This window comes from Danio rerio, chromosome 2 (genome assembly GCF_049306965.1).
Source record: "Danio rerio strain Tuebingen ecotype United States chromosome 2, GRCz12tu, whole genome shotgun sequence".
NCBI classification, from domain to species: Eukaryota; Metazoa; Chordata; class Actinopteri; order Cypriniformes; family Danionidae; genus Danio; species Danio rerio.
In genome coordinates, this window is record NC_133177.1 from 42,309,821 (window position 1) to 42,330,000 (window position 20,180).

At 35.0% G+C, this 20,180-nt stretch overlaps 2 protein-coding genes across 3 annotated transcripts in view; one reads left to right on the forward strand and one right to left on the reverse strand.

Annotated features, from left to right (window-relative positions):
• The window catches only part of clstn2a (calsyntenin 2a), a 445,439-nt gene that overhangs the window by 175,635 nt on the left and 249,624 nt on the right, over positions 1 to 20,180 (forward strand). For both annotated transcript variants that reach the window (XM_073910342.1, NM_001159839.1), the window contains exon 2: positions 5,299 to 5,421. In XM_073910342.1, the coding sequence (XP_073766443.1) occupies positions 5,299 to 5,421 (123 nt within the window). The remainder of the gene's footprint in view (positions 1 to 5,298; positions 5,422 to 20,180) is intronic.
• Positions 1 to 20,180, reverse strand: part of LOC141378646 (uncharacterized) — a 471,123-nt gene that overhangs the window by 27,555 nt on the left and 423,388 nt on the right. The window lies entirely within an intron of this gene.

The following is a 20,180-nucleotide window of genomic DNA, read 5'->3' on the forward strand; positions in this document are numbered from 1 at the left end:
ATCAACTCATGTTTACAATCACTTACATTGGTTAGTGATTGTTTTGTGCGCAGTGAGCAGTGAAAATAAATAGTGGCATAGTATTTTCAAAATGGCAAAGAGGCAGTCGAGCATATTTTCATTTTTTAAAACCACCAATAATGAGTCTGATCAAACAAGATCTAGAGAAGATGAAACTGTGCAAATGGATCAGGATAGCAGGAGACAGAAGCAAAGTGATCTCAAGTCAGCCACAGAACATGACAGAAGAGGTAATTGTGGGCTCTTCTTGAAGATTAGACAAAGTGAGTCATTTCATTATTTGTTTTTCACATGGCACATAATAGTGAAGTCAACTGAATAGTGATTGTTTATAGCATTTAGGTTTGTAGCTAACTTGCATGTTTTTATTATCCATGACTGATATATAACATTATATGGCAAAAAGATCGTTCAGAAATGTGATGAAATGTGAGAAAATATGACGTTTATTGACATCATGTTCTGGATAAAAAAGAAATTGTTTGGTGGATGTTGGTCATGGTAACTTTTTTTTCCTGGTTTTGTTTCAGGAATTACTCATTTACAAATTAGGCACTGCGTCAGGGGGCTCAAAGTGGTGGGATGCGAACAAACAGAAATATACAGTAGCTGTAAATACCCTGTTACTTGTAAATGTAGATGAAAAGAAATGAGACTAAGCGTTTTAATTTCTCCATAAATCATTGAAAACTTGTTAACAAGGTTTGTTATCATTGTAAACTTGTTAAGTGCAATGAGGATTTTGGAAATTAAAACTAAAGAAAAACAAACAAACAAACAAACAAATAAATAAGTAAAAGCAGTGATTTTGTCTAAATGTAGAAAGTTAAACATAGTTTTTTTTTTGTTTTTTTTTAAATGATAAAAATAAGACAGTCAGTAAATAAGTTTTTTCATTTACGTTTTCATTTACAATTTCTTTATTGATTATAAACAAACAAACAAAAACAATGTAATTTTTGCCCAAAACATGAGTTTGACATTAATAAGAATTTTTAAAAAAAGCAAGTTAAATGGCACAAACTTGTTAAATTTAGATTGTAGTCTTTGAAAGTGACATTGCCAGCTGGTTTAATCGTCTGCTCATCTGAATTGGCCGAGTTGTTCTTGGCCTGGGATTACTTGTGGGTTATGAGGACACTCAGAGCTTTTCTGAACGACTCTGAGACTTGGCTTCGCAGACTGTCCTCCACAAGTGTGAAATGGTTTAATTTACTCTTTCGTTAATTGCTTTGGTGGATCTCGAACTGAGCCACACGAGGGGTTACTGAATAGCCAGTACTAATCTAAAACCCCATTAACTTGTGCCGGAGGAGGATTTCTGATTACATGAGGGGCAAATAAAGTTTGTTTGTTAACAAATTGCTTTTCATCACCCACATTTATTTATTTATTTATTTTGTTTGTTTGTTTTTCTGACAATTCCTTATAATATTTTTTAGGGAAATTATGTCATTAAATTGTGAAAAAAAAAAAAAAAATAAACATTTTGTTTGCCTTTTAATAAATGCTTTTAGGAATTTAAGCAACCAAACGGTTTAAATTATGGAATTAGATTGATTTATAAGTTGTTATTTTTTTCTGCCAATAACCATTTTAAGCCTGATCCAGTGTAGCTTTATTTGTCAGGAATCCCCATTTCCCATGGTCCTTTTTGATGATGGCAACTCACATATTTGTTAGACTTAAATTGTGAAAGAAGGCTTCATTTTTCATGCATGAATTGACCACCAGTTGACCTGAACCTCACAGAGAATCTTGTGTACTGGAGCAGACACTGAATGCCTGGGGTTATATAATTGAAATGCTTCTTTTGTCAATACAAGATCTGGTCAAAAAGAATGCCACTTATGAACACTAAACTAGTGATCTTAAAGAAGAGAAGATAACCACTCTGTAAAATTTATGCCAGTACATCCCAAAGACTTCAACTGAGTTCAGGTCATTTAATGGCCAATTTATGTGTTAAAGAGCTTGATGGTTTAAGCAATATGGTTGAATTCTTCCAAGAATATACACAATATCACAAATTTAAATGTTTGAGGCCTTGCAGTTGTATTGATAGTGTGTTCGTTGTTATGTCCAAGAGGTAGTGATTCACAGATCCAATATAATGATTCACATTTGCTTTTCGATGATTAAAAAAGTTCAGTTGATTCAACTAAATAAAATCTTAATACTTTCGTTTACATACCAGTTCTCGTTAATAACTAGTGGATTATTACCTGCCTATTAAGATATTGGCTGTTTATTTGAACTTATTCAAATAAACATATTCTGCATAATGTTTTTCTACATACATAATCCCAATACCTAAGCTCAACTACTACAGTATTATCAATTAATAAGCAACAATTTGGCAGTTTATTGAGCTAAAAGTCATGGCCATAGCCATATCACCCTGCAGCCCAAAACCGGTTACTCACTGAAGCCAAGCAGGGCTGAGCCTGGTTAGTACCTGGATGGGAGACCACTAGGGAACACTAGGCTGCTGTTGGAAGTGGTGTTAGTGAGGCCAGCAGGGGGCGCTCAACCTGTGGTCTATGTGAGTCCTAATGCCCCAGTAAAAGTGAAGGGGACACTACACTGTCAGTGGGCGCCGTCTTTCGGATGAGACGTTAAACCGAGGTCCTGACTCTCTGTGGTCATTAAAAATCTCATGGCACTTCTCGTGAAAGAGCAGGGGTGTAACCCCAGTGTCCTGGCCAAAGTCCCTCTATCGGCCCATACGATCATGGCCTCCTAATCATCCCTTTCCAACGAATTGGTTTTATCACTGTCTCTCCACTCCACCAATAGCTAGTGTGGTGAGCACACTGGCGCCGTTGTCCTGTGGCTGCCGTCGCATCATCCAAGTGGATGTTGCACACTGGTGGTGGTGTGAAGAGACCCCCCCCCCCTCTCATGATTGTGAAGCATTTTGGGTGTATAGCCATACACAATAAATGCGCTATATAAATACACATTACATTACATTAGTGGTTTATTAATAGCAAGAATTGTACTTTAAAGTGTGAGCAAACATTATAGGCTGTGAATATTTAGTTTTGTCTTTTACAGTGTATTCAGCATTATCTTATTCTATTGCTTATAATTAACAGAGAAAGTTATACAGCCCTTTTTCTTTCTAAAATAAATTAGGTGGCATTTACATAATGATGTAACAAGTGATTTGAGGTATTTGAGTTGAAACTCCAAAGATACATCCAGAGAACCCCTTATTATATAAATATTTTTATTTCTTTAATGTACTTTCAGGAAAGAACCTTGGAAAGACTATAGAGAATATCTCCCTTTGGAGTAGTCTTTGCAGATCTTTGCTTTGTAACTGCAGATCTTTTTCATGCTCAAACTGGAACATTATGCCCTGAAGTAAGTGAAATGCATAGCTCTTTTTTTTTATTAAAATACTGACTTATAACAACCTATTACTTAACAAGCATCTAGTTCTGTGAGCCAACATGTGGATTTTTCTATAAACACTGTTTGGGTACAAGATATTTAGTGGCTATAAAGACTCTTGCAGGGCTGTTTTCCGTTCACTGGGTAGAAGATTGCATTTGTGTCATCCATTGATTAGCATCTTGTTTTGGTATCTCTTGTTATACAGCAGCCGTGGAAATAAAAATGCAGGAACAACAGAGCACGGCAGGACCAGATAAATGAGGGTGTTTCCCTGGATACGTGTTGAAGGAGACAGGGATGCGGCCATTTGGGGGAATTGGACAGACAGTTTGTGCTTATTGGACTTGTATCGATCGCCATTATTAGACATTCTTTGCATGAACATGGAAAAAAAAATCCAGATTTTCACTAGTTTCTTGTTATTTTTATTTAGGAAGGCAAAGAGCTGTAGGTGAATAGGGTTAAACATGTTCTTACAATTATTAAAATACTTCCCCACTTGACTGATTACATTAAGAATTGCAGGACATTTTTATTATTATTATTATGAGTTTTCTAAAATGTTATGCTTACATATGCAAATGAGCCGTGGTTTCATTAAATTTGCACTAATTTGAATGTGTTCCTTAGGAGGAAAATCTCAACATTTGAAGGCAGACAATTTTGGTTTAAATGTATTTTGATGTGTCAGACGATAACTTTTATGGAATAAATAGTTATTAATAGTAAATATGTAATTATGTATGAACATACAGTGAGGAAAATAAATATTGAACACACCACCATTTTTCTCAGAAAGCATATTTCTAAGGGTGCTGTTGACTTGAATTCTTTACCAGATGTTGGTAACAACTCAAGAAATCAGTTTATGCAAAGAAAACAAATCTAATTAGTTTACAAATGAAGTTATGTGTAATAAAATGAAATGACACAGCGAAAAAGAATTGAACACATGAAGAAAGGAAGTTGTAGGAAGGCAGTGTAAGCCCAGACAGCAGCCGAAATCTCTTAGATTAATCTCTTAGAAGTTATTCAGCAATCCTCAGCCCTTCGTCATTGTAAATTTATATTTGCTGCTTAAGTTCAACATTCACATTAGCAGGACGATTAAGATGAAGCAAGGTTGGATATTTCAGCAAGAGAATGATCCAAAACACAGCCAAGGAAACTCTGAAATGCTTTTAGAGAAAGAAAATCAAGCTGTAGAATGACCCAGCCAATCACCTGTCTCGAATCCAATAGAAAATACAAAATAAAGATCAGATATGATAGATGACACCCACAGAACCATCAAGATTTATAAACTCTATAAAGGATTAAATACATTTCAGTTGTTTAGTATTAGTTTGTTTAGTTTAGTATGTTTTCCTTGTGTCATTTCATTGTTGTATCATTATTACAACTATGTTTTCAGATTTTTTTTTTTGTTTGTTTAGTTTTATTTTTATGATTGTATTGTTTGGGTTTTTACCAAAATCTGGTTAAATTCTATTTTAACAGCTCTTTTAGAAGTATTATTCCCAGGATAAAAACCTGACTTGTTCAATACTTTTTTCCCGTTGTATTTTTTTGTAAGAACCATAAGAATACAGATATGAAATAAACTGTTTGGTAAAAAATTAGTGGAGGAAAATTTGTATTTGGACTTTACAGACACAAATAAAAAACTGTAGCAGAAAAAAGAAATGCATAGAACTGTGTTTTGGATAATTTTTTATATTAGAACTTTATATTAAACTCGTTTATGTTAGAAGTAGAAATAAAAATAAAAAACGTTACATTTGACAGGAAAAGCAGCCTCTCGCCCCAAATAGTCTTTTTCTATCCTTTATTCAGAAGTAAAATTCTCTTTCTTCTTTCTCTCTATTTTAGTGAATAAGCACAAACCATGGATTGAGACATCCTACCATGGAGTCATTACTGAGAACATGGACACTGTAATGCTGGACCCTCCTCTTGTGGCGCTGGACAAAGACGCTCCTGTTCCTTATGCAGGTATTGGATCTATCTATCTTACAAAGCGCTCTGGAAAACTGCTCAATCATGACTTTTGTGGTGTACAGGAATATGTAACCATTGTCCTTGGTGGCCAGTTTCTTGCTTGTGCTGGTGTAATGTCAAATTGTATCCTATTTCTTGTAGTTTCAGTTGGACATCTTTAATATAAAATGTTAATAAATGTATATAATGACTCAATGGGAATACTCTTTATGGCTCTTTGGATTTGTTTAAATGTAAAAATTATAAATATAACAAAAATACTGATTATATACTGTATTATATACAGTTAATGGTACAAAACTTTATTGTATTTTAAATTATTAAATTCATATTACTGACAAATGGGTTAAACCTAGTGGTTTAAATCAGCGTTCCTCAACATTTTTATCACCCCGGACCCCTTAACGCTTTGGCCGACCGGTCAACTAGTCTGGAAGATACGAGCGTAGGCACTTGCATGCACAGGCTGCACACCTCCATTGAAAATAACGAACCTGCGTGAGCTCTAGAAAAGACACGATATGCAAACAGACCCAAATAGGCCGCCGTTATTTGCAATCTCCAGCATTTGATATTCTTGCACAGATATGCTGGATTCACCTGATTTGTTAACAAATGGGTTGCGGATCTATTCTTTGGCAGTTTGTGGGTCTTTCACTGGGCCTTTTCCCTGAATAAACTTTCCAAAGGCATCTGTTTCTTACTCATTTTGCTGCTTGTTGATTAAATTTGGGTGTTCAAGTGGCCGAGAAGTAAGTTAGAGAATACAGTAAATTTTTCTAAATAAAAGATCGATCAGACTCAAATAAATAAAATGGAAATAATTAATGTACCAATTGATCCACGGACCAGTACTGCTTCGCGGCCCGGTGGTTAACGACCACTGGTTTAAATGACATTGATAAAATAGACAGTGCTCAACATATAAACGTACACCCCTCACAAATCTCTCATTTAAATTAATAATTTCTCTAGGAAGCATTACCGTATTATATTGGTGCATACTGTATACTGTGTTAGATTAGTGAGTAATGAAGTCGTATCTGAAGCTAATCTCACAAAATAACTTATGATAAGAGTCAAAAATTAGGACACCCAAATGTTTTTATTAGGGACAATATTTAAATAAAAAAAATAAAAGAGAAACATTTTAAAATGTTATATAAAAGATTTTAATCTTTTCCCAATATTTTGCATGAATTTAAATGTATTACGTTTCTCTTTCTAAAGATAAATATAACTAAAATATGAAAAATATATGACAAGAAGTGGATAAGAAGTGGATAAAAATATTCATTTTCAAAATGGGGTGTACGCATTTATGTTGAGCATTTTACATATTAAAAATGAAAATCCCTTAGTGCTTACGGGATGCTGAAACCCCCTTATAATATTTTATAGTGTATGCATTTTTTTAAATAGCTATTTTTAAAACAGACTCTTTCATCACAGTGCCCTTAAAATGTTCTATCAGAACACCAGCAATGATTCACTTTGAAATGCGCAACACATGCAGAATATATCTTGCTAATTTAATTGCAGCCATTTAATCGCAATTGCGATCTGTTTTTTCTCCATATCTCTTCTACCCTAATGAAACACCGCAGAACATCAAGGATTATGCCAAAATTTATAGTACTGGATGATAACAATGGCTCAGTCCTTCAGTATGGTGTTCTTCTATTCCTCTGTGTGTAAGCGAGGGCGCTTGAGTGTGAGGTTTTATGTGTATTGCAGCATAGTGCTCATATAAAAGAGATTTAGTCAATGCTTTCCTCAGCGTTATGGAGACAGATCCACCTGACCTTCCCGTTATTTCGAAAGAGCTTCCTGCTTCCATCTCCATTGTTGTGGTGACACGCAACCCTTGTATAAGTGGATCTTGTCGCCCTTTCCATGGCCGAGTGTTCAATAAACCAGCCGGCCTTGAAAAAAAACGACTCGTACAACGTGCGTTTTGGCTTTTTTCAGCAGAAGGAGTCAACACTTAAAGCGTCAATCACTTCTCTGTGAGCGATGAACGGCAGCTCCGCTTTATGACTTGCATGTTGTTTTGTGTAAGACAGAATTCGACTTGCTGGTTTTCAAGTGCAGCTTGTTGAGACGGGGTGGCTGACAGATGCAAAGTAATTAAATAAAGTGATTTTTTTTTCCACAAAGAGGAATGTGTGGAAGCATTGTGACAGGTAACTCTCTACAGCTCATTAAATGACAATGGCTGGAATTAATCTCCTTTCTGACAGCCTTGGAAAAAAAAGTTTTATTATTTATTTTTTGCAGCTTGTACTGTGTGTGGCGCAGCTGATACAGATTTGTTGTTCATACCTTGGGAATTTATTTAGCTGACAATGTGCCTCTTTCTTTACTGCATTACCATTGAGTACCGGTGATGACTGATTATCTTTGCAGGTTCAGAGTAGTACTTCGGAGGGTTTATTCCTGTGGTATTACACATTAATGCTAGAAAGGCAATTCTTGTGTAATAAAACGATGCATATATCTTACTACATCTGTTACTCCGGCTAAATGGATTCCATAGATAGTAGGATTGCGTGGTTTACTAATGTATGGTAGTATCCTAATACTACGGCTCTAAAATACTGATGGTGCCACTGTAGTTTGTAAACGGTAGTGTGATCATTAACGGTCGATCTGCATCTGAAAAAGTCACTAAAATACTCACACATTTGTGCAACAATAGACCATTTTATTTTAATCGTCTGTTGAGCCCTTTAAGGTTGCATTTTTTTCTGATGTTTTCTGACGTTTCAAACGTACTTCTGAATCAGTTCATTCGTGTTACTGTCAATATAATTTGGTAGCTACAACAACCATTGCAATTTCTTAAAAAGTCTGATTCACAAAAAGAAAGTTTGAAATACTATGGACTCTTTCCTGATAAGACTATAGATGAAAAACCCAGATTAGCAACAGAAAACAAATTTAGACCTCTTCATATAGCCTAATTTTGTTGGAAAAATGCTCTATTGTAACAAATTTCATTCAGTATAATTTGTTTCTTTATTTTTTATGTATATTTTGCTGGTCAGTTATCTACAAAAATAAACAAAAAGAACAAATACATTTTAGGTAAAGTGACGTGCAAAGAATACTATTTTTAATAATAAGGGAATTATGAATTAAATTCAAGCAGACCTGTTATAACATGTCAAATATAGTATTTCTGACAATTTTCTGTATAATTTGAGTTATGAATTACAGTATCACAATACTGCTTGGTATGATACTTCAGCTGGTATAGTATTGTAAGATGAATTAATGGTATCTTGACAAACCTAATAGGTAGATAACATAGTATGTTGTATAATTATTGCAGAAACTAAAAATCTGTTAGCAGTTTGGCAGTATGATTATTAGATTTCTTAGCTTTTTTGCCTCTCATATTTCTTACACACCACAGATTGTGTCTGTGAAAGCATCATATATGATAATATGATTCTGACATAAAACCGAAAAGATCAGGATATTTGTTCCACAACATATGGAGGAAATGGATCCGGCATACCCCTCTTGCAGTTTATTTTCAATCTAAAGAAGGGTATGGCAATCCTTTCTTTCTTTCTTTCTTTCTTTCTTTCTTTCTTTCTTTCTTTCTTTCTTTCTTTCTTTCTTTCTTTCTTTCTTTCTTTCATTCTTCTTGAGTAGTCAGATCTCAGTGATTAGCCCTCCTGTAAATATTTTCCAAATTATGTTTAACAGTGCAAGGAATTGTTCACAGTATTTCCATAATATTGTTCTTCTACTCTTCTACTGAAGAAAGTCCTGAGCAGTTTAAATATTTTAGCATTTAAGAAATAATATTAGCCTCTTTAAAGGTGCTGAATGTATGTTTTTGACTCTTCTAAAGCATAAAAATATCATAATATGTTTGCAGATATTTAAGAAATGCTAAGTTAAAATTCTTGTCTATTTGTAAAACAATGTTTAAGCTATTATTTTGCTTTGAAAATGTGCCGTGATAATGTTTGCTTTGAAAATGTGAAAATGTCTTTTTTTTTTTAGCTAATTATATTATATTTCAGCACCCCGGGTTGCCTTAGTGGAAAACCACGTATTTCATTCATTCAGTCTGTCAAGAAGGCTCTAAATGTATGCATTCGTGACTGAAATGGGATCTTCGTTGGACGGTAGCAGACTGCGAAATGAGACGCAGATTGGAGTTCCTCATGAGGTGGTTATTAATTAGCAAATAATATGAATATTACAAATGTAAACATTAGGTGAGCAGGTTACATTATAACACAGTGTACTAACAACAAGCTACATGACGAGATTTGCAGAGATAAGCAATTTGGCTGTTAACACAAGTCGAAAATCTACAAAAATGTAAATACAGCCATTCAGAAGTACAGAATAGTTCACTCACTGAACAAAATTGTAAGGTTTATAATGTAATTAATGCTTATTAAACCTCTTTAACATTATTAAATGTACATGTTGAATTCAGTATACACCAAATCACAGTTCTAAAGTTCAATTTCAAATAGTTTATTTTCAAGATCTGCTGCTGCATTCAGTAGTATGGCAAAAACTTGTAATATCATGTAAAATGGCATTCAAACTCACATTGTTAGCATTTAACACTAAATAAAGTGCACAAGGTGTACCTGAGGGGATCATTGTTAGTTTATACTGTTGTTCAGCTGTAAGAAATAGAAGTCGTTTCTGAAAATATTAATTTCAAGTGTTGGATAGAACAAAAACTCTAATACGAAAAATATTTCTATCGCATGTGTTTGCTTTAAGTTCAAACACGGTTTAAATCAGCCTTTGGGCTCTTTAGTTAGGCACAGTCCTGTTGATTTTGTCAATCTGGCAACCTGCTCTTGGATGTGCTCTTAACCTGAGTGCAATACCTACTTCAACCAATGGGTGTCAAACTTACATACTGCACCTTTAAGCTACATGTTTTTTGTATTGTCTAGAGAACAAACTATTTTTATACAGTGATTTGCCTAATTACTCTAACTTGCCTAATTAACCCAATTAACCTAGTTAAGCCTTTATATTGCACTTTATGCTGAATACTAGTTTCTTGAAAAATATCTTGTAAAATATCATGTACTGTCATCATGGCAGATTAAAAAAAAAATCAGTTATTAGAAATAGTTTTAGTTATAAAAACTATTATTGTTTAGAATTGTGGTTAAAAAATTTTCTCTGTTAAACATGTTTACAAGGGGGCTAATAATTCTGACTTTAACTGCATATAATAATATAGTATTATTATTGTTTAAATAACATCCATATACAAAAACCTTCCCATAGAACTAGAACAGCTATTTTGCCACATTTTTTGGGAGAGAAAGTCTTGTGTACTTGTTACTTTGATTTATCAATGACATATTAATGGCGGATGGCAGCTGTTGTTAAAGCGTCACCAGGAAACGAGTGTTGCGCTCTGATTGGGTGACAGGTGATATTTCACTGCCTTTTCACCGGGAAGCCAATGAATACACACGTACCATTGCTGCCAGGGAGACTCAGAGGAAAAACAGGCCCTCGGTCTCAATCCGTCACTCACCGTAATTCTCCTCACTCCCATTCTCTTCGTCTTTCTTTATTTCTTTCTTTCTCCGTCCTGCTCTCCTCTGCCACGTCAGGCCGTGAGTTATGCGCATGAGCCTTTGTCATCAATCCTGTTTTCGTCTGTTTAGAGAAAGGAATGCGGGCGTCCTTCTGGCACTGCATTAATTGGGGTGTGGGAACACGACCCAGGATTGTTAAGTGTTTCGCCTTGTCCTCTTTCGTCTTTTTTTTCTCCACCATTCTCACTCTGTCTGCCGTGTATCAGCTTGCTTTGATGTAAAATAACGATGATGAGCCTCAAGTCGATGATATATGCTGAGGCAGGGATCCCGAAGATGAATTGTTATTTCTGGGAACAAGACTTTTCCCTGTAGAGCAGATAGCGTAGGTCTTGTAGTATGCATGGAGCATTCTCAATCAAATTAGCGTGAAGGATGAGCTGGAGTCAGTAGAGGAAGGCAAAAAAAAGGAAGAAAGAAACGGCGCCTTCATTTGCTAATTCTTTATCTCGGTTGCGGCTTCACCAGCCTCTTTCCCATTAATCTCTTCTCTCAGATGATGTACAATGTGTATTGTTCCGCTAAACTTTGCCTTCCTCGCACCAGATTAGCTAACAAAACCCAACCTAGGAAGCGGTCCAGGGAAACTATGGATGGATTGCAGAAACCACACATGAGAGTGAGAATAGAAGGATGTAGTGAAAGGGAATCGCAGCGGCTGCAGTTCAGACACTTCACAATTGTTTTGTGTGCCATTTATAGGAGAGAAACCTGGTGTGAATTGAGCAATGAAAATAGATGTTTTTGTTAGCGGATCGCTTTGCATGTTTTGCCATTGTGTTTGGATGATTCTAAGATTCAATCGAATTTCCATCCTTAGCCCTTCCACGTCTCTCTACTCCTCAGTTTTGGGCGTTCATGTGGTTTGGTAGGAGTTTCTAAATTCTCTTTTGTTTAGTGGTGTAGGTGAATGTTTCAGCCTTGGGGCTTTCAGTGCTGGGTTGTTGCTGGAATGGCATCTGCCGCATAGAAACACGTCAAAGTAATTGGTGGTTCATTCTGCTGTGGCGACCCCTGATTAATCCAACCCAGGTCATTGGAAATACATGCCCATAACTGCATCTTTGAGAACTGACAAATATGTACCCGGACTCTGTTTTCATAAATCCAGGGCGCTATGTGCATTTTTGACAATCTCAGATATGTTACTGTGGCACATTTCCCTTAAATCCATTAGAGGCCGTGTGGACATTACTGCAAATATTAACGTCTTTCTCAACCGCGTCTATGAGAGTAGCCGGTCGGCTTGTGCGTAATATATCAGCTTAATATCGACTGACCCACACACCCCTCTTCCCTAAACCCAACCGATAGTGTTTTTAAAAGCAAACTAGAAGAGAAAAGCCATTGTACCCAGTGCTTAATTTGTTAATTGCGAGGTCCCGGAAAAGATCGGGATAACAGATTTGGTAACCCCAGAGGAGGGAGAGGTGTCGTAGAGGAAAGTGAAGAGCGGTGGAGATGGAAAATAAAGTCGCAGATAAATATGAGGGGGGTGGTGATGGTGTTTGTGGACGAAAGTGAAGAGCAGGATTGGGTGGGGGTGTTGATATTGGGGACAAAAGTAAAAGAGCTGGGGGGGGAGGTATTGCGGACGAAGGTGAAGAGAGTTGAGGAGTAACGGAAGAAAGTGAAGAGCGGGGAGGGAGGTGTGCATGTGAGGAGGGGGATCGGTAAAATTAAAAAAAAATGGCATTAATAATAATTTATAAAACAAATGGGGTGACACTTTACTTAGAATGGGGTGTTCATAAGAAACTTGTTTAATCATCAAGCGACACAAGCAAAGTCTCTTTAAGACAAATCATTTCACTTGGTGGCCATCTTTGAAACGCCTCTTGGGCAGTATGCCCAGGTATTCTGTTTGAATGGGGAAACATCTGAAACAAGTCTGGTATAACTATAATGTTCTTTTCTTGTTGTTACATTCATGAAAATGATTAAATATACAGAACAGTTTTATGCAACATGATCCACCACCAGTCACAATAACGCCTGAGGAGACCTGGAGGTTCATAACTTTTTTAAGCTGAAAATGTACAAAGTTTTATGAAGTGCAAATATAGGACAAAACTACTTTGCAAGTGAGTAATACTGTATATTAAACACTACTGCTTGAGCCTTCTGGATTAACTTCCACAGATGACAACTCATACGACCTATATGCTGTAGTTACCACATATGATGACGTGTTAGGGTAATATTTTCGAGTACAAGTATGCTTTCACACTCTGTGTCAAGTGCCAAATTCCACCTATCACCCTAAGTGTAGGGGTAGATGAATACAATAGAACTGGGATTTCCTTGAATAGGAGAGAATTGACAAATCCAGTCTCTCTGTCTCATTATACAGTATATAACAGTTTAAGCACTTCACACACTGTTCATGTTGATATGTTATCTCATTACCAAAGTCTGTAAAAGTAGCACATTTGAATTTCTTGGGTGGTGTTTGCAGAAGTTAAATTAAATTAAATTAAATTAAATTAAATTAAATTAAATTAAATTAAATTATTATTTTAAATTTTTAAAATATTATTTATATTTTTATTTATTTATTTTATTTATTTATTTATTTTTTTAGGTACTTAATGTTTACTATTAAATATTTAGTAACTTAATTGTAACTATTTTTGTTAAATGATTCCTAACAAAATCTAAGCTAGGAAGCAGTCTATAGAAACTACTGTACGGAATGACAGCAGAAACCACACACGACAGTAAGAATAGAAGGATATGATGAAAGAGAATCACAGCGCTTGCAATTCAGACACTCTGCAGTGGTGTTTTGTGCCATATATAGATGCTAAACCTGCTGTGAACTGAACAATGAAAATAGATGCTCTTTGGTAGATCGCTTTGCATAATGTGTCATTGTGTTTGAATGATTCGTAGGGCCCTGTGATTTCCTTGAATAGGACAGAATTCTGGAATCCAGTAATAAAAATGAAATTCATTGTGTGAAGCAGAATATAATTGCAATTTCAGCTGATAGACCTAAACTCTAAAATTGTGATATACTATTTGTGTATATTAAACCATAAAAGGAACGTTTAAATGAAAAGTCTGCATATTCTGCACGTCTTTGGGAATGTATGTTAAAATAAAGAATTTTATCTCACTTTAATGGAAAACAAGTCAAAATCATCACACTTTTTTATGTTGACATTAATGCATATGTATACGCAGTCTGAAAATATGTTTGCATGTTACTAATGTGCAGAATATATTTCTCATAGTACCAGTACAAATTATTATTACTAATATTAATTTAATTAATTTAGTATTTGATGGAGTAACACTTGTTCTTCTGTTTTCATTGTAGTAGTTGTTGTTGCTGCTGTTGTTTTTGCAGTTGCAGCAAAAGTTAATGAATGTAAATATTAATTGTTAAAGTTCAGTGTGACAATTAAAATTTTTAATTTAACAGCAGATTCTATTTGACTCCTTTATAGAAAAAACAGCAGTTGCGATTTTTAGTGAAAATACACATTCCCTTCACTCAGCGTTTGGATTGTTACCATCAGGATACAGGTTTTAATGTATCAAGTTTCCTTTCTGTGCTAAGCAGTACAATAAAGTTTAAATTAAAAATGAATAAATAAAAAAAATTAAATTAAACCGATGGAACCCAGAGTGATTAAAGCAATGGTTCATCTAAAATGAGTACCACAAATGTAATTAAATAAATGAATAAAAAATAATAAAACGAAATAAAAATAAGTTCAATTAAATTCAATTAAAAACAAAGTAAAATGAAATAAAATAAAATAAAATACAAAAATACTAAATTATTTAATTTGAAGAATTTTGATTCTGATTCTGTTCTGGTAGCCATTGTCTTCCATAGTAATATTTATTTATTTATGTTATTATTTTATTTAGTCCTATTTTACTATGAATCTCAGTTGTTTCTGATACTAGTTAACATCATTCTTCGAAATATCTTTCTTTGTGTTCAACAGAAAAAAAAAATATCTATGTTATTATTTTTGGATGAACTCTTTAAATCGCAAGAAACAAATGCGAAAAAAAATTTAGGAAAATAAGAGAGCTATGTTCTGTGTAGATACAAATAAAATACATTTACATTTATATTTGGTCAATTACCAGATGATTTTATCCAAAGCGACTTACAAATGAGGACAAGGAAGCAATTTACACAACTATAAGAGCAACAATGAATAAGTGCTGCAGGCAAGTTTCAGGTGTTTAAAGTCTAAGAAGGAAAGCAGTAGTAATGTAAGATTTTTATATATATATATATATATATATATATATATATATATATATATATATATATATATATATATATATATAWTTTTTTTTTTTTTTTTTTTTTTTTAGTACAGTTAGTGGTATAGCCAAACAGGCAATTGCAGATTAGCAAGGAAAGTGGAGACTTTAAAGAAATGCTAAAAATAAATGAACAGTTGACATTTTATGTGCCAGTATTAAATAACAATAAACATACCTCTGATCTGTCTTTGAAACTGAAAGAAATTTGTCAGTATTTGGATCTTGTTAGTGGATGAAGAGAGTGTTGATTAAGTGCTGGTCACAATCGTCTCAAAGGTGTGACTGGATGTCATTTAAAATTAAGGGTGTTGTACATGATGCAGAAAATCACACATGTATTTTCAACTCAACCCGCTTCCCACAAGGTCACTTGCTTGTTATGAATACGAGCTGATTGCAGTGTCATGTATATCACATTCTGTGACACGACTAGCGTGGTAGGATATTATAAACAATACATCAAATGCCTCAAAGAAATAAATTACCAACAAAACTGTGCAAATCGACTTGATTCTAACCTTAGAGGACAATTCATCAGTAAATAAATACAATGAAAGGTAATTCTTTTATGTATGCTTTTATAAATGATAAAAGCAATTAGTTTCTATGCTTCGTGTTAATTAATCTGAGATATAGATGCTTAGAGAACGCTTTATAAAGCCGATTAGGGGGCGGTTTAAACAGGCAGGATGAGAAAAAATAGAAAAGCGAGCAGCAGAACATTTAGCCAAATGTGTTTCATATAAACAACCTTGTCAGGCGATCATATAAACATCCTCAGACTTTCAGTAATAGTAATTCATATGATGTTTTGTAGATCTAATTTGCTTTGATTCTCATTTGAAAGTGTTTGGTTACCTTTATTATTATTATTATTATTTTATATAAAACATGCCCTGTAGAATTGAACCTAGTAGCTCGACCAGCTTAATCTTGGACTGTGAAATGGTTAATTTCAGCCCTGTTCACTCCAGGGTCAGCTGTGGATGAAAGTGTAAGAATTATTTAGAAGTGTGTCTGAGCGAGTGAGTTTTGTTATGATGTGTGCGAATGAGAGAGTGACCTACATTTTACCTACATGAAGTGAATGAACAATGTGCCCTATCTCTGTCCTCCCTTACATTACATTTGGTGATCCCTGAGGGTCGAGAACTACAGTATACATAATTATCTATTTTTACTCGTTTCAAATTCAAACTTGTATGCATTTGAGATCAAAATTAGACCAATTTTTTTCTATGTTTGAAGGTCATTGTTTAGTCCCATTTATTATTATCTCAAACATATTTTATAAGTTAGGCATATTCTGAAGAACAGTATAAAAAGCAGAAATGAGATATTTGAAAAAGGACACTGATCAATGTTGAAGAACACTCAAAATGCTCTACAATCGGCCCTTTGCATACAGGTGAATTGACAAGCAGTCAGACCAATCAGAATGCTGATAATATGTCTGTGCGCCATTTTTTAGGACAAGCAAAACAGTTAGACTAACCAGGTGTAGTAGAGTAACAGCAGCAATTAACATAAACAATGGAGAAAATGTGCTCATATAGGACTCTCAACGCTGAAAGCAGGTATCCAGAAAGGCTGGGCAATTTACAGTTTCTTCTTTACCTAGAGATCTGTATGAAATGGATACGCTTGAGTAGACAGCCTCAACATCAATGTTGTTATCACTTGCCGAAATAACAACTGGAAACATGAGGACAGGAGATTGATGAACTAATCTGTTATCAGACTGGGACAACCTATGGAACTTTGAAGCCATCTGACAACAGGCCAAAATAAAGGTCAAAGGACAAACCCTTTCAGCCATAGCAAGACAAGCTGGTTAATCCAAAGCTGTGATTTCTAGGATACCGAATCTGTACAACGACACAAAACTCATTCAGGTCTCCCAAAATGGATGGTTGTCCACAAAAGACAATTACAGAAGAGGACAAAATAATGTGGAGAGCCACCGGTCAATCTGATCTGCTGTAATTGCTCTCTAGTCACTGAACAGGGTAATGCTGAGTTCAGACTGCACGATTTTCAAAGTATTTGTATCACAGATGTTTTCACACTGCATGACTATCTGGGGTGCGTTCTGTTGGTGCTGTGTTTACACTGCAAGATTGGTCGGCGACAGGGGGGTTTCAGACTGTATGACTTTACTATAGGAAGAATCGGCGACAACTTTGTCTCGGTCCGCAAACAAAGTCTCACAACCAAACAAATGTGTGAAGTGACATGGAAACAACGCAAGGTCACGTAGTATATCTTTTGTTGACTCTATGAGTAACAGTTTTTTTTTTTCATTTTTTGACCCAATTGAGGCATTGTTCAAATGAAATATTAAAAAAAAAACACACACAAGTGCTTTTGTCAAATTTCCACCTGTTTTTTTCTTTACTTTTTGGCTCCAAATAGACAAAAATAAGCGCTTTTATCTTCTTCCCCAAACTCCCACTGGCCTGCAGATACCCATTCTAGGGGTTGCTGCTCTCTCACTGGCTGTAGGTAATCGCCAATGTTGTTTTCAGTCAGAACACATTTTGCATGGCATTATTTTAAATCGCCGACAGCTCTAGATATTTACCATGCAAGAAAAGAGATCTAATCTCCCCGCTCCTTGCTTCTTTGCTCTGGCTTCCTATAAAATTTGTTGATTTTAAAATCCTTCTTTTCACATATAAAGCATTGCACAATTCTGCCCCAGCCTATGTCAATGAGCTTATTAGGCCATATACAGCTTGTAGACCCTTAAGATCCCATGACCAGTTTCTTTTGTCTGTCCCTCAGTCTCGGTGCAAATCAAAAGGTGATCGAGCTTTCTGTGTTGTGGCTTCAAGGTTCTGAAACAATCTCCTTCTGAACATCAGGATTTTTTCTTCATTTGATGCTTCGGAATCTAATTTAAAGACTTATTTTTACTCTCTTGCCTTTGAGTTACACATGCATGTTATTTCTTATCTGTATTTTAGTATTACTTGTATACATATATATTTCCTTTTCTTATATTTTTGTTTTATTTTATTATTAATATATATATTTTTTTATTGTAATGCACTTTGGATCAACTACGGTTGTGTTAAATTGTGCTCTATAAAAAAATTTGCCTTGCCTTGCCATGCCAAATATCTCATGGGTGTTGGCGACTCATCAGCGATTATCTCAGATTGCGTCTTTGATAGTTCACACTGTGTGATTGTAACTCAGGTGAACAAGCACCAATTTGCTTGTAATTTCAGGCATTTATCTACAATTTTTCAAAACCTGTCGGCGAGTCAAAATCAAGGCTAAAATCATACAATATGAACTAGGCATAAGGATCTGTATCTCTGTAAACGGTGTCTTGATATGTAGGAGAATTTGTACTGAAGTGACTTCAGTGACTAAACCTATTTTCATCAGAAATAATCAAAATGCTAGTCTTAAGATTTGCTGAGGAGCATGTATTGATAGAGTAGTGGTCCGGATTACTTTAGTCAATGAAAATTCCCTAATCTCCTTTGCAATATACACCCCTACTGTCACACAGCAAACTGGGTAAACCAATTCCTTAAACACAAAAACAGAAATTGTGTGGAAAATTAAATTACCCGACCAGAGCCCTGATATAAACCTGATTGAAAAGATCTGGATAATCTCTGTTGTGAGAGATTTTGCACTGTGAGAATCAAGTGATGTACAATGAGAGATGAGTGATGTCTTTTGTTGCAGATGTGCTGAAGTAATTCAAAGTTAAAGCAAGTTAAAGTACACTTTCTACTCATTTTTGACTGTTGTACTTTTCAATAATTTAAGTTGCAATTTTTCTTCATCCTTGACTGTTCTAATTTTGATCATCGTTTTCCATAAAAACAACTGGTTCTTGTTGAAGTGCCTTGATTATTTTGTAAGACAATATTCTACTACACTTAAAAAAAGCTGGGTTGTTATAACACTACTTTAGAAACTGTACATATAGGAATCCCAGATGGCTGAGAACTACAATATACTGTACCTAAGGAACTATTTTTCTAACTTATGATTCTCTTACTTATAGAGTTTTATCATATAGTAGTTTATCCACATGAGGTTTCTGAAAAATCATATTCAGACATTGATCATTTCAGTTCTTCAAGTCTTTTTTAAGCAAAGCTGTATGTGCATTTTCATGTTGCAAATTTTTTTCCTATTGTGTTTTATTTTATTTATAGTATTCAACCAAACTGAAGCGACTGAGCCAAGCATTGTTGTGATTTCCCATGATGCTTTGCGAATGCCGAAAATGCGGTGCTTGTTATGAGTGTGAACTATTGTTCTGCACATATTCTGTGGCCCTGTGGGATGCATCCGAAGCATGTCCCCAGATGTTTTTCCAAGAAATTCACCAGCAGCGTCCTTTCTTCCCAGGTTGTCAGCGTTATATGTTGCAGAAAAGAAGCCACGGGAATCATACGGATGGGTGATAATTGAAAGAATGAAAGCTGAGAGCGTTTTTTGTTTCGAAGCCATCCATACTGTCTGCAAGGTGACCTGTTCAATTTCGTTTCCAATACCTCTCGGTTTGTCTCAACGAATGTTTGTGTTTGAAAACTGAGAAGTGTTGCTGTAGACTCGAGATGAATGCCAAATTCCAATTCTGAGAATGTGTTATCCAAGAGGAGAATCCCGCTGTTGATTTTCTCTGCCTTTTTTTTTTCTCATGCCTTCTTCTTCTGAAGTGTAGTTTACAGCGTATATCTTTTACATGGTGTACCACCTTTGCCCCTGAGTTATATTTTGATATATGTAGATGTTGTTTCAATCAGCCTTGCCTCTTTGTTTCTCCTACCTTCGCAGAATTAAGAAGGAAGCCCACAAAACCGTTAGTCA